At 39.4% G+C, this 18433-nt stretch overlaps 1 protein-coding gene across 6 annotated transcripts in view; it reads left to right on the top strand.

The window, feature by feature from the left end:
- The window catches only part of NALCN (sodium leak channel, non-selective), a 290775-nt gene that overhangs the window by 166397 nt on the left and 105945 nt on the right, over positions 1-18433 (top strand). For all 6 annotated transcript variants that reach the window (XM_036893731.2, XM_036893732.2, XM_036893733.2 and 3 more), the window contains one exon: positions 963-1100. In XM_036893731.2, coding sequence (XP_036749626.1) covers positions 963-1100 — 138 coding nt within the window. The remainder of the gene's footprint in view (positions 1-962; positions 1101-18433) is intronic.

Here is an 18433-nt window from a genome sequence, read left to right as displayed (position 1 = left end):
TACCAGTGTTAAAGGGTTTTTAGCTTGGGCTCTGTCCGTCTTTGTACCTTCTTGAGCTTCATTTCTTAGAATCCCAGTATCTGGTAATTCAGCTCACATCTTCATGATACTGAAGTCAATAAAGGCATTTTTATTTTTAAAGCATCACTACATTTCAGTCATCAACTTTCCTCAGAAATCACTGGTTCTTATTAAGAAGCATGCATTGACCGCTAATGTCTACTGGGTCAGAGAAGTATGTATAGTCATATACTTAATAAGAAAAAATTGTAAGAATGAAACTAACCAAAGATCTTTGCAGAGAGACTGTGAGTCCTTTTGCTTGGCTGGATTTTGTTGGAATGCTGTTTCCCTTCAGCCCCCGTGGTCTTCACTCTGTACCTCGAAAATAAATTTAAAAAATCATGAAAATTGTGTTTGTCTTTATTAGGTTGCTCAGCATGGCAATATCAACTAGAAATACGTATTTTTTTTTCAAGTCTCATGCTTTTAATATAACTGAAATAATTGGATAGGCGGGGACTATGAAAGTAAAATTAAGGTTATTATTGCCTTTAGACAATGAAATGTAATTCACTATAAAAATAGGTAGCACTTAGCAGCAAAAAAAAAAATACAGTGATCTGTTGGGAATATTAAGTAGCTTACATACAGGGAAAAAATAGAAATGTCAAATGAGCAAAGGTCCCAAATTTTTTTCTAATTTGCTCAACAGTATCTATCACCAAAAAAGCTAATATTAGCTCAGGGTAGTTATTTTCATTTTCCACACTGAATAGTTACATGTTAGGCTTTTAGGATCTTTAGTTCTCAGCCCTTAATTTGTTGACTTAGGGCTGTTCATCCTCTGATCAGTCAGACTAAAATAATATTGCGATCAGTCCCAAACACCATATACTAATTTCGAATTGCTTGCATGCCTAAAGCTGGTGTTTAATGCCTCCCATTCTTTTCCTCTGTAGGCATTTATGTCCATGTTCCAGATCCTTACCCAGGAAGGATGGGTAGACGTAATGGACCAAACTCTAAATGCTGTGGGACACATGTGGGCACCCGTGGTTGCCATCTATTTCATTCTCTATCACCTCTTTGCCACTCTGGTGAGTTTAGCAATTCTTCACTATTCCAACTTGGAATTCTTAACGGCATGAGCATCAACAGATCTTTGGCCTATTTTCAGTTTCAGAATGAGAGGCAGAGAACCAATGTCGAGTTAAGTCCGGTTGGATGAGGTCCCTCCCAGTCTAAGTTTTTATGAATCAAAGAACTAATTGAGGAACTAGATATCAAATTTAAGTAAGAAGTTGAATCCATCAGGTACAAATGTTTGCGTGAGGGAAAACAAGACAAATCAAAATGGAAACCCCACATTTGCATATTGATTTAACTATCTCTAAGTATTCACACCCTAGGTGATCTAAGGATCAAACCAGAACTACATTGTTATGATTTTTTTTTTTTATCACGTAGAGACACTCTCTTGAATTTCAGGGACTCTTCTTCACAGCTGTAATTAAACTGAAGACAGAAGCGGGAGACCTCAGGGTGCAGTTAGTTAATTAGGAATCAGCCCAGTGTGTTTGCACTATGTGCAGCTGAAAGAAGCACGTGGGGAAAACAACAAAACACATAGCTGCAAATATTGTAAAAGCACTATAAAACCGAGATATCAGGAAACTAAAATCCAGGAAAAATTGACTTCTGTCAACATAGGCAGATTTTTTTCTCTTCTATGTGTTTCTATTAAAAAGAAAGAAAAGAGTTATGAAATGTGACCATACTAAGAGATATAGTTCTCAGGTCTTTCTCATGTCAGGTGGACATCTCCGTATAATAAATGTACACATATTCAAGAAGCAAACTTAAGCTCTAATGTTAAAAGGTCCAAGGTAAGGACCCAAAATGTTACCCTTTATCAGGAACACATGAAAGAAAAAACAAATGCTACTATTTATTGAACAGCAAAATGTTTTACAGTTTTAACCAATCCTAATATTTGGAACAACCAAATCAAATAATAGTCCTACATTATAGATGATGAAACTGAGGCTCAGAGGAATTAACTATGAGCCCAATATAATGTCGAGTGTCACTGTTAGAACCAGAATGTTCCCAGGTCTGCCTGGAAAGCCTGCGGTCTCATAGCCAAATGGCTGCTTCTCTAGATTATGAAGTTAACGTTGTCACTGAAAATGTCTTCATGGAATCACACCTCTGCCCAAGAATCACTAAAACAAGACAAATTACATATGAGTTCTGTGGTCCCTTCCAGTTCTAAATATCTATGAATCAAATAAGTGCTTGAGCAACTAGATGTGTGAGAAGTTACATCTGCTATAGGCAAAGACTTTCAAAACTAAGGCATGTCCATCAAAAAGTTTATGGAAATACATTGTGATGGGGGGGTAAAGTCCTGGGCTCAAACAATAAAATTATGTAGAAATAGTTTGGCATTTTTTAACATGGGTCACTTTTTAAATATTCACGAAAGAAAAGAACATTTGGCAGTGCAGAGACCTGGCTTCCAGAGACACATCTGGCTGTGTTGAGTTGACCCTTGGCCCTCAGGTCTTTGCCTCCTCCCTTCCAGCACCTTTAAGTCTGTGTCATTCATTCATTGATTCATTCACTATTCATGAATTCCACTAAAGTTTAAGTGCCTACTATGGGTTTAGGTTCCTTTAAAACTATGTAATAGCTTGCAGACTATTGATCATGGGTTAAATGTAGTATAGGTATGCTTGAGATCACCTATGTGTGGGAATAATCTATCTGTTTTTCTATTAAAACAATATAATTATTTGCCATCCTCATTGTAGATTTTTCACAATCAGCTATAAATTTGATCCACAAGTCAGAGACTTACACAGTATGAAAGCAGAAAGAAAATGATCTAGCTTAGTAATTTACTGAGCAAAACAATTTTTTTCAAGTGCACTTCTACAGGAATCACTAATATAATGAAATAAAACATTAAATCTGGTATGTAGGCTTCTTGGGCAGCCTTAATTGTATGTATTGGGCCAAAAACTTGGCATTGATTGTGCAACACTGAAGCATTTCCAAGAGCTCCTGAGGTCCACATGAGCCTTTAGGACTCCGCAGAGCACAGCTTGAAAACCCATATCTAATTCCACCCCTTCATTCTACTGATTTAAGTATCTGCCCCAAACACTCATTATAATCCTTATTATTAATTTTAAAAAGTAGTTCTACATTAAAACTGAAAACTGAAATCATTTCTTCTTTTATTCAGATTTTTTTCAAATCTGTAAAGCAACTGAGAATTGAATAGTCAACAAGGGCAGTTTGGTAAATATGGTGAGTCCGAGAATACGGGCTTGGAGTTCAAGATCTAGGTTCAGGTCCTAGCTCTGCTGGTCAGTTAGATGAGATGTGTGACTTTGGAAGAATCAGACAGTTTCCCTGATTGCTGTATCTGAAAGCAAGGATGACAGTGTCCAACACTCCTACTTTCCAAGGCTACCACCTACCTGTGATTTGAACTAGTAGTTTTGAGGATGCTTTAGCCATTGAACAAGAGGATGAACATAGTTAGCACCAACATTGTGTTCCTTTAAGTTTAAATAAGATGGTGTATGCATTTAGAGTTATATATTGATAAATGCTAACATTTTATTATGTTAGTTCAGATGTTTTTTTTTTTTTTTTTTTAGTATATGTGCTGCCAAAACAAGCACAGTTCAGATGTTTTTATCTGATTAAAGTATTATTGATCAGTTTAAAGTATCACTATGCCCCTCCCTGCACCAAACATCTCTCTCCCTTCCTCTTCCCTTCTGCCAGACAATGACTGTGATGATTTATGAATCTGCCTTCCAGTTTTAGGTCACATTTCACTAAATGTAACACATCACCAATTATAAGAAAACTCTTATTTCATAAAACGTTAACCAAAAAACCCCAACAATTAAACTATACACATAGATGTCAGGTGCACCCCAATTTCAGAGTTGTTAAAATGTGAAAATAAATGTGCATCTTAAAATCAATGAAATGGAGTACTTACTCATGCATAAATGTATCCATTAAAAATATATAGTGTTTTTAATTTAAGGTTATCATTTATGAACATTTAATACCATTCACTTTTAAGATTACTATGAATTTTTTCCTTTGAGAAGCACTGCAGTGCACTTCTGGCTGTCCCTGTGGCAGACGCCTGATGTCGTGCTTCTGTCACTATTAGGACCATATCACGCTGAGGCCGAGTTCTCTGACCATGTGTTTCCCTCCTTATAATCCATTAGTAGCAGCAATCATCAGAGTAAATGGAATGAAACTCTACATGCATTCTCTGTTAAATTTTTCACCAAATGTTCTTCTTGAAATCTTTTTTTTTTTTGTAGATAATTATTTTTTATTGAAGGGTAGTTGACACAGAGTATTACATTACATTAGTTTCAGGTGTACAACATAGTGATTCAACATTTATATACATGATAATTCTAGGTACCAGCTATCACCATACCAAGTTGTTACAATACTTTGACTATATTCCTTATGCTATACATTACATCCTGGTTACTTATTTATTTTACAATTGGAAGTGTGTATATATATATTTTGTGTGTGTGTGTGAGCGCATCTCTCATATTTATTGATCAAATGGTTGTTAACAACAATAAAATTCTATATAGGGGAGTCAATGCTAAATGCACAATCATTAATCCACCCCAAGCCTAATTTTTGTCAGTCTCCAATCTTCTGAGGCATAACAAACAAGTTCTTACATGGAGAACAAATTCTTACATAGTGAATAAGTTACATGGTGAACAGTACAAGGGCAGTCATCACAGAAACTTTCGGTTTTGCTCATGCATTATGAACTATAAACAGTCAGTTCAAATATGAATACTCATTTGATTTTTATACTTGATTTATATGTGGATACCACATTTCTCTCTTTATTATTATTATTCTTAATAAAATGCTGAAGTGGTAGGTAGATACAAGATAAAGGTAGAAAACATAGTTTAGTGTTGTAAGAGAGCAAATGTAGATGATCAGGTGTGTGTCTGTAGACTATGTGTTAATCCAAGCTAGACAAGGGCCATAAAACATCCACGCATGCAGAAGATTTCTCTCAGAACAGAGGGGGTGAGGTTCTAAGCCTCACCTCTGTTGATCCCCAGTTTCTCACCTGATGGCCCCCCTGCGACTGTGCCTGTCTTAGGTTGTTCCTCCCTTGAGGAAACTTACCCGTCTCTGGCTAACCAGTCATCTTCCGGGGCCATACAGGGAAATGTAAAGTTGGTAAGTGAGAGAGAAGCCTTATTGTTTGAAATGGTTACCTTTTTACTTCTTTGCATATTTATGCCCTGTAGCTTCTATGCCCAGCATTTGTCTTGAGGTATCTTTACCACTTGGAAGAATTATGATACTCGGTAAATTTGATATGAGGCATGAATTCTATTTAAGGGTTGTAATTAGGAAGGAAGAAGAAAAGCTATAGAAGTAGCAGGCAGAAGAAAACATGGGAAGATTGATTATTTCTTTGACATATCTTCTTGTAGAGTAACTTCAGCATGTATAGGTTTTAAGCTACTACTTAAATTGCACACACACATTAACATAATAGGAGTATAGTTACATAACCAAAGCAGACCTGTAATTACCAGCCATCTCCAGTGAAACCAAGAAAACCAGTTAGGCACCTTAGCCATTTGTGAAAACTTGTCTATGATATGGTGGATATTGTCCAACTGAACTTGAACAGTCTGAGAGAAATCAGACAAATTAAAACAACCCATTCCTGGGGAATGTTCACATCCCTTATGTTCTTTTAACAGTAAATAGTCTGTAGTTGTAAGATTTTGGAGCGCTACAATTTGCACTTCTCCTAATTCTTGATTGAGTTCCAATAGTATAGATCCAGTCAAATTTGTTGTTTTACTGTATGCACAGGCCAGCTTAGATATCTCCTTCCTCATTCCCATGGCAAGTCCAGGAACTGGTGGGGTGAGTGCATCTACAGCTGTAGCAGTGCGTGGATCTTTGTTGGGGTTTTTTGATGATCATCTTCTGGCATGAGTCTTCCAGAGAGTGCTGATGTTGGAAGTTCTCTTTCATATCGTATCTTAGTTCATTTTCGGGGTAGCCCAATTAGGCTTTGATCCTCTGTATAAACACAAACAGACCCTTTGCCTACACTTTTATATGCCCTTTATACCCTTGTGTAGAACTCATTGGAGGTTACCACATAGGAACTGCATTTTTTTTTTTTGGTATCACTAATCTACACTTACATGACGAATATTATGTTTACTAGGCTCTCCCCTATACCAGGTCCCCCCTATAAACCCCTTTACAGTCACTGTCCATCTGCACAGCAAAATGTTGTAGAATCACCACTTGCCTTCTCTGTGTTGTACAGCCCCCCCTTTTCTCCTACCCCCCCTTGCATGCTAAGCTTAATACCCCCCTACTTACCCCCCCTTGACCCTCCCTACCCACCCATCCTCCCCAGTCCCTTTCCCTTTGGTACCTGTTAGTCCATTCTTGAGTTCTGTGATTCTGCTGCTGTTTTGTTCCTTCAGTTTTTCCTTTGTTCTTATATTCCACAGATGAGTGAAATCATTTGGTATTTCTCTTTCTCCGTTTGGCTTGTTTCACTGAGCATAATACCCTCCAGCTCCATCCATGTTGCTGTAAATGGTAGGATTTGCCCTTTTCTTATGGCTGAGTAGTATTCCATTGTGTATATGTACCACATCTTCTATATCCATTCATCTATCGATGGACATTTAGGTTACTTCCAAATCTTGGCTATTGTAAATAGTGCTGCGATAAACATAGGGGTGCACTGATCTTTCTCATACTTGATTGCTGCATTCTTAGGGTAAATTCCTAGGAGTGCAATTCCTGGGTCAAATGGTAAGTCTGTTTTGAGCATTTTGATGTACCTCCATACTGCTTTCCACAATGGTTGAACTAACTTACATTCCCACCAGCAGTGTAGGAGGGTTCCCCTTTCTCCACAGCCTTGCCAACATTTTTTGTTGTTTGCTTTTGGATGGCAGCCATCCTTACTGGTGTGAGGTGATACCTCATTGTAGTTTTAATTTGCATTTCTCTGATAATTAGCGATGTGGAGCTTACTTTGATGCGTCTGTTGGCCATCTGTATTTCTTTTTTGGAGAACTGTCTGTTCAGTTCCTCTGCCCATTTTTTAATTGGGTTATTTGTTTTTTGTTTGTTGAGGTGTGTGAGCTCTTTATATATTCTGGACATCAAGCCTTTATCGGATGTGTCATTTTCAAATATATTCTCCCATACTGTAGGGATCCTTTTTGTTCTATTGATGGTGTCTTTTGCTGTACAGAAGCTTTTCAGCTTAATATAGTCCCACTTACTCATTTTTGCTGTTCTTTTCCTTGCCCAGGGACATATGTTCAAGAAGAGGTCACTCATGTTTATGTCTAAGAGGTTTTTGCCTATGTTTTCTTCCAAGAGTTTAATGGTTTCATGACTTACATTCAGGTCTTTGATGCATTTTGAGTTTACTTTTGTATATGGGGTTAGACAATGCTCCAGTTTCATTCTCCTACATGTAGCTGTCCAGTTTTGCCAGCACCATCTGTTGAAGAGACTGTCATTTCGCCATTGTATGTCCATGGCTCCTTTATCAAATATTAATTGACCATATATGTCTGGGTTAATGTCTGGATTCTCTAGTCTGTTCCATTGGTCTGTGGCTCTGCTCTTGTGCCAGTACCAAATTGTCTTGATTACTATGGCTTTATAGTAGAGCTTGAAGTTGGGGAGTGAGATCCCCCCTACTTTATTCTTCTTTCTCAGGATTGCTTTGGCTATTCGGGGTCTTTGGTGTTTCCATATGAATTTTTGAATTATTTGTTCCAGTTCATTGAAGAATGTTGCTGGTAGTTTCATAGGGATTGCATCAAATCTGTATATTGCTTTGGGCAGGATGGCCATTTTGATGATATTAATTCTTCCTAGCCACGAGCATGGGATGAGTTTCCATCTGTTAGTGTCCCCTTTAATTTCTCTTAAGAGAGACTTGTAGTTTTCAGAGTATAAGTCTTTCACTTCTTTGGTTAGGTTTATTCCTAGGTATTTTATTTTTTTTGAGGCAATTCTGAATGGAGTTGTTTTCCTGATTTCTCTTTCTGTTGGTTCATTGTTAGTGTATAGGAAAGCCACAGATTTCTGTGTGTTGATTTTGTATTCTGCAACTTTGCTGTATTCCAATATCAGTTCTAGTAGTTTTGGGGTGGAGTCTTTAGGGTTTTTTATGTACAGTATCATGTCATCTGCAAATAGTGACAGTTTAACTTCTTCTTTACCAATCTGGATTCCTTGTATTTCTTTGTTTTCTCTGATTGCCATGACTAGGACCTCCAGTACTATGTTAAATAACAGTGGGTAGAGTGGGCATCCCTGTCTAGTTCCCGATCTCAGAGGAAATGCTTTCAGCTTCTCGCTGTTCAATATAATGTTGGCTGTGGGTTTATCATAGATGGCCTTTATTATGTTGAGGTACTTGCCCTCTATGCCCATTTTGCTGAGAGTTTTTATCATGAATGGATGTTGAACTTTGTCAAATGCTTTTTCAGCATCTGTGGAAATGGTCATGTGGTTTTTGTCTTTCTTTTTGTTAATGTGGTGGATGATGTTGATGGACTTCCGAATGTTGTACCATCCTTGCAACCCTGGGATGAATCCCACTTGGTCATGGTGTATGATCCTTTTGATGTATTTTTTAATTCGGTTTGCTAATATTTTGTTGAGTATTTTTGCATCTATGTTCATCAGGGATATTGGTCTGTAGTTTTCTTTTTTGGTGGGGTCTTTGCCTGGTTTTGGTATTAAGGTGATGTTAGCTTCATAAATGAGTTTGGGAGTATCCCCTCCTCCTCTATTTTTTGGAAAACTTTAAGGAGAATAGGTATTATGTCTTCCCTGTATGTCTGATAAAATTCCGAGGTAAATCCATCTGGCCCTGGGGTTTTGTTCTTTGGTAGTTTTTTGATTACCGCTTCAATTTCGTTGCTGGTAATTGGTCTCTTTAGATTTTCTGTTTCTTTTTGGGTCAGTCTTGGAAGGTTGTATTTTTCTAGGAAGTTGTCCATTTCTCTTAGGTTTCCCAGCTTGTTAGCATATAGGTTTTCATAGTATTCTCTAATAATTCTTTGTATTTCTGTGGGGTCCGTCGTGATTTTTCCTTTCTCGTTTCTGATACTGTTGATTTGTGTTGACTCTCTTTTCCTCTTAATAAGTCTGGCTAGAGGCTTATCTATTTTGTTTATTTTCTCGAAGAACCAGCTCTTGGTTTCATTGATTTTTGCTATTGTTTTATTCTTCTCAATTTTATTTATTTCTTCTCTGATCTTTATTATGTCCCTCTTTCTGCTGACCTTAGGCCTCATTTGTTCTTCTTTTTCCAATTTCGATAATTGTGACATTAGACCATTCATTTGGGATTGTTCTTCCTTTTTTAAATATGCTTGGATTGCTATATACTTTCCTCTTAAGACTGCTTTTGCTGTGTAAAACAGAAGTTGGGGCTTAGTTTTGTTGTTGTCATTTGTTTCCATATATTGCTGGATTAACATTTTGATTTGGTCACTGATCCATTGATTATTTAGGAGCGTGTTTTTAAGCCTCCATTTGTTTGTGAGCCTTTTTGCTTTCTTTGTACAGTTTATTTCTAGTTTTATGCCTTTGTGGCCTAGTATGTGGTCTATTCTGGAGAATGTTCCATGTGCACTTGAGAAGAATGTATATCCTGTTGCTTTTGGATGTAGAGTTCTATAGATGTCTATTAGGTCCATCTGCTCTACTGTGTTGTTCAGTGCTTCCGTGTCCTTACTTATTTTCTGCCTGGTGGATCTATCCTTTGGGGTGAGTGGTGTGTTGAAGTCTCCTAGAATGAATGCATTGCAGTCTATATCCCCCTTTAGTTCTCTTAGTATTTGTTTCACATATGCTGGGGCTCCTGTGTTGGGTGCATATATATTTAGAATGGTTATATCCTCTTGTTGGACTGAGCTCTTTATCATTATGTAGTGTCCTTCTTTATCTCTTGTTACTTTCTTTGTTTTGAAGTCCATTTTGTCTGATATTAGTACTGCAATCCCTGCTTTCTTCTCACTGTTGTTTGCTTGAAATATTTTTTCCATCCCTTGACTTTTAGTCTGTACATGTCTTTGGGTTTGAGGTGAGTTTCTTGTAAGCAGCATATAGATGGATCTTGCTTTTTTATCCATTCTATTACTCTGTGTCTTTTGATTGGTGCATTCAACCCATTAAAATTTAGGGTGACTATTGAAAGATATGTACTTATTGCCATTGCAGGCTTTAATTCGTGGTTACCAAAGGTTCAAGGTTAGCCTCTTTAGTATCTTACTGCCTAACTTAGCTCACTTATTGAGCTGTTATATACACTGTCTGGAGATTCTTTTCTTCTCTCCCTTTTTATTCCTCCTCCTCGATTCTTCATATGTTGGGTGTTTTGTTCTGTGCTCTTTCTAGGAGTGCTCCCATCTAGAGCAGTCCCTGTAAGATGTTCTGTAGAGGTGATTTGTGGGAAGCAAATTCCCTCAGCTTTTATTTGTCTGGGAATTGTTTAATCCCACTGTCATATTTGAATGATAGTCGTACTGGATACAGTATCCTAGGTTCAAGGCCCTTCTGTTTCATTGTATTAAATATATCATGCCATTCTCTTCTGGCCTGTAGGGTTTCTGTCGAGATGTCTGATGTTAGCCTGATGGGTTTTCCTTTATAGGTGACCTTTTTCTCTCTAGCTGCCTTAAAACTCTTTCTTTGTCCTTGATCTTTGCCATTTTAATTATTATGTGTCTTGGTGTTGTCCTCCTTGGATCCTTTCTTTCGGGAGTTCTGTGTATTTCCGTGGTCTGTTTGATTATTTCCTCCCCCAGTTTGGGGAAGTTTTCAGCAATTATTTCTTCTAAGATACTTTCCATCTCTTTTCCTCTCTCTTCTTCTTCTGGAACCCCTATAATATGGATATTGTTCCTTTTGGATTGGTCACACAGTTCTCTTAATATTGTTTCACTCCTGGAGATCCTTTTGTCTCTCTCTATGTCAGCTTCTATGCGTTCCTGTTCTCTGGTTTCAATTCCATCAATGGCCTCTTGCGCCCTATCCATTCTGCTTATAAACCCTTCCAGAGTTTGTTTCATTTCTGCGATCTCCTTTCTGGCATCTGTGATCTCCCTCCGGAGTTCGTCCCATTTCTCTTGCGTATTTCTCTGCATCTCTGTCAGCATGTTTATGATTCTTATTTTGAATTCTTTGTCAGGAAGACTGGTTAGGTCTGTCTCCTTCTCTGGTGTTGTCTCTGTTATCTTTGTCTGCCTGTAGCTTTGCCTTTTCATGGTGATAGGAATAGTCTGCAGAACTGGGACGAGTGACGGCTGGAAGGACTTCCCTTCTTGTTGGTTTGTGGCCCTCCTCTCCTGGGAGAACAGCGACCTCTAGTGGCTTGTGCTGCGCAGCTGCGGCAGACAGGGTTTCTGCTTCCTGCCCGGCTGCTATGGAGTTAATCTCCGCTGTTGCTGTGGGCGTGGCCTGGCTCGGGCCGCTGCTCCAAAGTGGTGGAGTCGCGTTGGAGCAGGAGCTGCTGGGAGGCTATTTATCTCCGTAAGGGGCCTCCCTGCTCCCTGCAGCCCAGGGGTTAGGGTGCCCAGAGATCCCGGATTCCCTACCTCTGGATTAAGTGTCCCGCCCTGTCCCTTTAATACTTCCAAAAAGCACCTGCTAAACCAAAACAACAACCACAAAAAAAAAAAAAAAAAGTGGCCGCTTGTTTTTCTTTATTCTCCGGCACCAGCCTCAGGCATCTGCTCACTGTTCTTGCTTCCCTGTTTCCCTAGTATTGGGGTCCCTGTCCCTTTAAGACTTCCAAAAAGCATTCGCCAAAACAAAACAGCAAAAAAAAAAAAAAAAAAAAAATATGGTCGCGCGCTTTTCTTATGTCCTCTGTCGCCCAGCCTCCAGTGCCCGCTCACTGTTCTTGCTGCCCTGTTTTCCCAGTATCGAGCGCCCTGCACTCTGGCCCGGATGGCTGGGGCTGGGTGTTCGGCAGTCCTGGGCTCCGTCTCCCTCCCGCTCTGCCTGCTCTTCTCCCGCCGGGAGCTGGGGGGAGGGGCGCTCGGCTCCCGCGGGGCCGGGGTTTGTATCTTACCCCCTTCGCGAGGCGCTGGGTTCTCTCAGGTGCGGATGTGGTCTGGATATTGCCCTGTGTCCTCTGGTCTTTATTCTAGGAAGGGTTGTCTTTGTTATATTTTCATAGATATATGTGGTTTTGGGAGGAGATTTCCACTGCTCTACTCATGCTGCCATCTTGGCTCTGCCTCCTTCTTGAAATCTTTTTATCTTAATACAAATAAAGCTCATTTGGTGATTAGTATATATAGTCATGAATATAAGAACTATGACTGATATGCCAAATATGCTTATCATTTCCCTTCCTGGAGGATATTTAGATTGCTCTCTGGTATTTTACTCTTATAATGTTACAACTAATGTGTTTGTACGTTGTGTCCACTGGTGTGAGAGTTTCTTTAGAATAGATGCCAGAAAGTAGAATCTGGGATCTCAGTCACTACCCAAGTAGTTCTGTAGCATGGGTCTGCAAGCCCACATATTAGAGCTGCTTCACAGGCTTTATTTATATAGCCGTGAGCTAAGACTGGTTCATGCATTTTTAAATGATTGTAGAAGTACCTACATGATATCCTAGATACTGTCCTTTGGCCCTCAAGCCAAAAAAATTTACTGTCTGGACCTTTCATCTGTAGCCGTATAGACAAGCTACACCAATTTCCCCTCCCAGATGCCATGGTTGAGAATCCCTCTGTCCTTACATTCTCACTTACAGTTGATTAGACTTTTAAGATTTTGACAATCTTATGAACTGAACAGTAACATCACTGCCTTCGCTTACATTTCTGCATTTCTATAACTGTTAATAAGAGAGCAGATCATATGTTTCCTAGCCATCTTCTTTGTGACTCACCTGATCATATGCTGAAGCCTAGTTTCCTACAGGCTAGTTTTTCTTTTTAAAATTCCTTTATTAGAGTGGTACATTTCCTCTGGATATTAATACCTTGACTACTGTATGTGTTGAGAATCTTTCGTAGGCAGTATTTTATTATTCCAACCTGTCTGTGATGGCTTATGACATTATATTTTGATGTGGTCAAAACTGTCAGGTTTTCACTTATGGTCAATATTTATTTTGGACTCATTCTTCAGAAATTCTTTCTCAGCCTGTGGTAATAAAAATATTCTCCTCTGTCTTCTAATTGTTTTAAGTTTGTGCGTTTCACCTTTAGTTCTTTAAGGCATCTCAACTTACTATATTATATATAGTATAAGCTGGATGAAATACACTGTTGAGATAAAACTCCAATCACTTTTTCTCAACCAGATTTATGTGAAATTTTTAAAGCTATGAGATACTTAGTTGGTGTCTCTGATTATGATATCTAAAGTAAAGAGGTCAGCTTGTCAGATGTTTTCATTTATAAATGATTTTTTCTTAAATGAGAACTAATTAATTCAGAGAAAGAAAACACTCAATAACTAAATTTGAACTGAGATGTCACTTCTGTATTACCCACAAAGGCTAAGGACTGAAGTCATTTCCCTAGTCCACTGGAAATGTTGCTTAAAGCATAATCAGCAGTTGTTTTTCTTTCCTATATATCCTTAGACTGACAGTCCCTAGCATGGGCTCTATCCAGTTAGCTCAATTTGATACAGCACAGACTGATGGAATCTCAACCACTATGTGTAAGGACTAACCTACATCCCAGCCAAAGTGGAGAAGAGATTAATCTCTGTCCTCTTTGACCTACACTTAGCACAGATAAAGCCTGTGATTCCAGACCTAGTGGTACAAGTGCCAAAGAGGTAAACTACCTGCTGTTTGCTTGCTACGTGATCAATGCCACATAATGAACATCGGCCCACTCATTCCAGCCCCCTGACCTGTGGACCAACAGATAAATATGTGCATGGAGGCCATCAGCCCCTGTTACAGAAACATCACATTCGCTTAAAACCTGAACATTTATAAGTTAAAGTCTCTATTCCATAAACCTGTCCTTAGGCCTGAACTTAAAAGGAGCATTTTTGTTACATTGTATGTTTCTTTTTGCAAAATACTACAAAGCATTTTAACCCAAATGAAAAAGGGGGAAAAGTCCACATATACAGACTCTGATTTGTTTTTTATCCATGCTGGCCAGTGGTGCTGCACAACCTGGTGAGTTGCTGATTTAGTCTTTTCAAGGACAGGCATGTGCCAAGCAGCAAAAAAAAGAAAAAATGTTTGGCTGCTGTTTGTTCTGGAATAAAACACAGCAGGCTATTCCATTGCCCCCTGGGGGGACCAATTTGTCAGCCCACAATGAAAATCAAGCTTAAGTGTATAGCAAATACATATTCATAACCATTATCTATTGTCCCTTTAAAATGTCTCTCATCCGCCAGGTATGTATTCTGAATTTCTGTCCCCACTGATTGCAGTTCGCGGAATGCATGTGACATTAATCTCTCTCCACTTTTGCCAATGATTTGGGGATAACGGCTGTGGAAGACTTAACCAGTTGAAAGACTCTTTTTTTCTCAGTGTTTTTCCTTTTATAATTGTTTCAAAGGAAGGCCCTGTGATGTGAATATTGAAAGAGAGAAAATGTAATTAAGCGTTCATTGTGGATAGTCTTTTTGTTACCTTTGAAGTGCTTAAATTAACACAGCAATCTCTTGATTTTGCTTCTGTAGCGGCAGCTTTCTGAGAATAGTCATATTTTGCTGACAGAAATGGGCATTCCCAAGTGTAAATTAAATAACTTGATTTTATAGAATTCATTTAAAAGTGCATCTGTGTTGAACATATCCCATTTTACATTGCTCTGATTGCCTTTGACTTTTTGTTGACCCATATAAAAAGTGAGATGGTTTCCAACTACAGCCTGCAAGACAGCTTATGACAGCATGATTATAAATGGTAAAAAGGAAAAAAAAACCCACAAGATTTCAGTGGTGTTGACCAGATTCTTGCTGTGCCTCTACTGTATACCGGAAAATAATTTTAAAAAATAGAAATTATTAATAAAGTTTGCAATAGAGAAAGAAATATGATTAAAGGTAACATGTCAGCCAAAAGGTTCTATTTAAGCTATATGAAAAGGAAAAGGAAGTAAAAGTAAACTTTAGAAAATAAATGAAAATAAAAAGAGAGAAATACATAGGATCAGGGCTATTTGCAGAGTCAGAGAGAACGAAAAATAGAAAACACCACTCCAGAGACAGAAATTCTCAACCGAGAAAACCCATTCTAAAATGGTAAGGTCACCCTCTTGTTAAAATAAAACTGTAACTTTCAGCATCCTGAATCATGTTACCCCAAAAGTGAATCTTAGATAGAGAGAATGAGAACCCCAGCATAGTGAACAGAATGGTCATGTCACAACAAAACCTGAGGAAATCATGATACTGGGGAGCACAAATGCTTCTGTAAGTTACTGAATTTTGCTGAAATGTATTATGGGTAAATGGAAGAAAAACAATTTAATTATCTATGGTTAAATATACAAAACTTAACATTAGTGAATACCCAGTAAATCCTTAGCTCAAGTGAATCTGGCTCTTTCAGAAAAGTAAGGAGAAGGAGCAGTTAGAGAAAGACAAGAGAGGTCATAAGGTTTTATAGAAGCCAAAAAGCTGTAAGGACACTGGGACAGGAGCCATACTGAGCCTGCAAAAAGACCCTTTGAAATCCACTAAGCTAGGTCAGAATCCCACCATGATGCTGGTATGTCATAAAAATTCTAGGAAGTGGGCTTGCCAGGCTTCCAGAACCCTAACACATGGCACTTTCCACACTGAATGCATTGATAATGCTAAAAATATCTTGAGAATGGGCCTTATAATTTGAGGAAATAAAGAATTAGCTACTTGGAATATTTTAGTAGTCATTCTCCACTTTTTCATTGAAAAGTGGTGATTCATAAAATCATTAAATAAGCTGATACATTAGATCAGTTGTATATTACTTGATAGAACAAATACTTGTGTTGCATATCAATATAACAAAATGTTATAGACTTGTTAAAAGTGGCAAGTAGCCAATGCACAAAAACATATACATATGTGAATCTTTTTTTTTAAAGGATTGCATAAACTAAATACTGCTCTGTTGAAAGTGTATGTGTGCTTTAACAAAGCTCAAGAGGGAATGAAGAGAGAGTATCATCAGCCTTTTACTCCCCTGAAATTTCATCATTAAAAAAAACAGTGTTATAGTATTCCATGCCACATTATAAATTTAAATATTATCTAAATCTAAATATTAAAAAATAAATAGAGCAAGTTGATTGCATCATTTAGAACCGGCAGAGTGTAAAGGTAAAATTGCTTCATGCAAATGATGACGCTCTTGTGAGTCAATGTGACAAGTCCCTATAAAAATTATTTATTATACCTGTAACATTTTAATATAAACTGTGAATCACATTTAATGCCCATGGAAAACCTTTTGGCACAGCACATGTGGCACTTGTAGGTAACACTGAGTAAAAATAAGATTCAGACGTCAATGGGCTCAGATTATTAATGAGCGTTACCGCAGCCTTCTATAAAAACAGAAAAAAAAAATGAAAAAAAAAATCACCAAGAGAATTGAGGAATGGGGCTTGCTTTCAGAATTAGGATTGGCCCCCTCCCCCTCAAGTGTTTGTGGGTAAGTGGCCGCACCCAAGTCAGCCTGTGCCTGCAGCCCCCAGCACACACCCCTGGGCTTGTAGGAAAGTAGTATCTGATTGACAACGTAAATTAAAGGTGATGGGAACCAAGCAGCCACCCTCACCTCACTTCCATTTCTTTATCACAGTGGCTGTTGACCCTTATTAGAGTCCAAGAACAGAACCACCAGGTAATTCTCGCCTCCTCTCAGCTGCAGACTAACCCTGCCTCTCTGGCATCTCCCATTTCCATTCTGGGAAGAGAGACAAGCCGGGCGTTAGTCAGCTCTCACCCTGAGTGCCAGGTCGCCCCCTTCTCACCATGCCCAGCTGCCCAGCACGTCGGGAGCATGGCGACCAGGATCCAGCTGGTCGTCCCCGTCCTAATAGAGGTTCAGGAGAAACTCAAGCTCCACGTGTATTTTTAAATACCGTTTCTGTTTTTGCCATCACGTTGTCATGTTCCTTAAGCAGCGATGTCTAAACAATCGAAAAGTATTTGTTGGGTGAACCTAGGTTTAACGGTAGCTGAAAGCAAACTTGAAACTTTCTCATGTATTATTCTTACATTTGTTGTCAAAACCCCTTTCAACGGCGGGTCTCAACGCTGTGAGTGTGGAGTTTTCCAGCCGCAGAGCCCCGTCAGCACGTCTCCTCACAGAGCCAAGCCTTGTCCTCCTTGAGCCTGGCCTCCCCCTGCCCTAGAAATCCAGCCCCCGTCTGGGCAGCAGGACAGAGGGGGCAGCACCCCGCCTCCTCTCCATCCCTCCGAGCTCAGGGCAGCTTTTTTTCTCTTCCCTCCCAGAAGAACATATAAATGTACTGTTTTTTAAAACTTAACAAAACATTACATATTTAATAACTTCATGTCAAACTGTACTTTGCTCTAATTACTCTTTCAGCGAGCTAGTTTTAAAATAACTACATTACACACTTTAAAAAAAAAACAGGACATTTGAAAGGAAAAATGTAGCAAAGAAATTGATGTCATCACTTTGTGTTTCTGACAACTTCCCTCTCACACCTCCCAACCTTCCTGGGTGGCATTCGAGCAAACCGCCAACCCCCTGCCCAACCTCTGCAGCCTCCCCCAGCCTCCACCCTGGCAGCTGGACTCAAGTTGGTCCTAACGGCTCACCAGGCCCCAGTAGGCACAGGCCCCCAAGTCCCTGGATTTGCTGGTGCCACCTGGAGAGCCTTTCTCAGTTCTCTTCCTGCCAAAATCATCCTTCTCCTTGCTATCTTCGTAGCACTTGGTTGGACTCTTTTATCGGTGACCCGCAAGCTTCATAAGCGTTCAGAAGATGCTCCCAGACCCACGTGCCCAGGTCCAAGCTCAGAAATCCAAATGCTCAGACGGCACAGAACTAAGCGTGCGATCCTCTGATGGGGCTTAGTTTCCCATCGCTGCTTTTCACACTTGTGTGAGTCCCCCTCCCAACCTCTCCCCCCTCCCCATTTTCCTTCAATTCCCACTTTCTGAGAGGAAATAAGAATCTTTTCTGGGACGGAGCATGAGAGAGGCAGAGGAGGCTGGGGCGCGCCAGGGAGGCGGCGCGGGCCTGGGTGGAGGGGAGGACTGCCCCCCTCAGGGGCCGCAGCACAGGGCCACCCTGGGTTGTTTGGACATCCGAGCCTTGGCCTCTCTTCTTGTCAGAACTTGAGGG

This window comes from Manis pentadactyla, chromosome 17, assembly GCF_030020395.1.
Source record: "Manis pentadactyla isolate mManPen7 chromosome 17, mManPen7.hap1, whole genome shotgun sequence".
Classification (NCBI taxonomy): domain Eukaryota; kingdom Metazoa; phylum Chordata; class Mammalia; order Pholidota; family Manidae; genus Manis; species Manis pentadactyla.
Note: the sequence above shows the minus strand (reverse complement) of the source record. Positions and strands in the feature narration are given on the sequence as shown.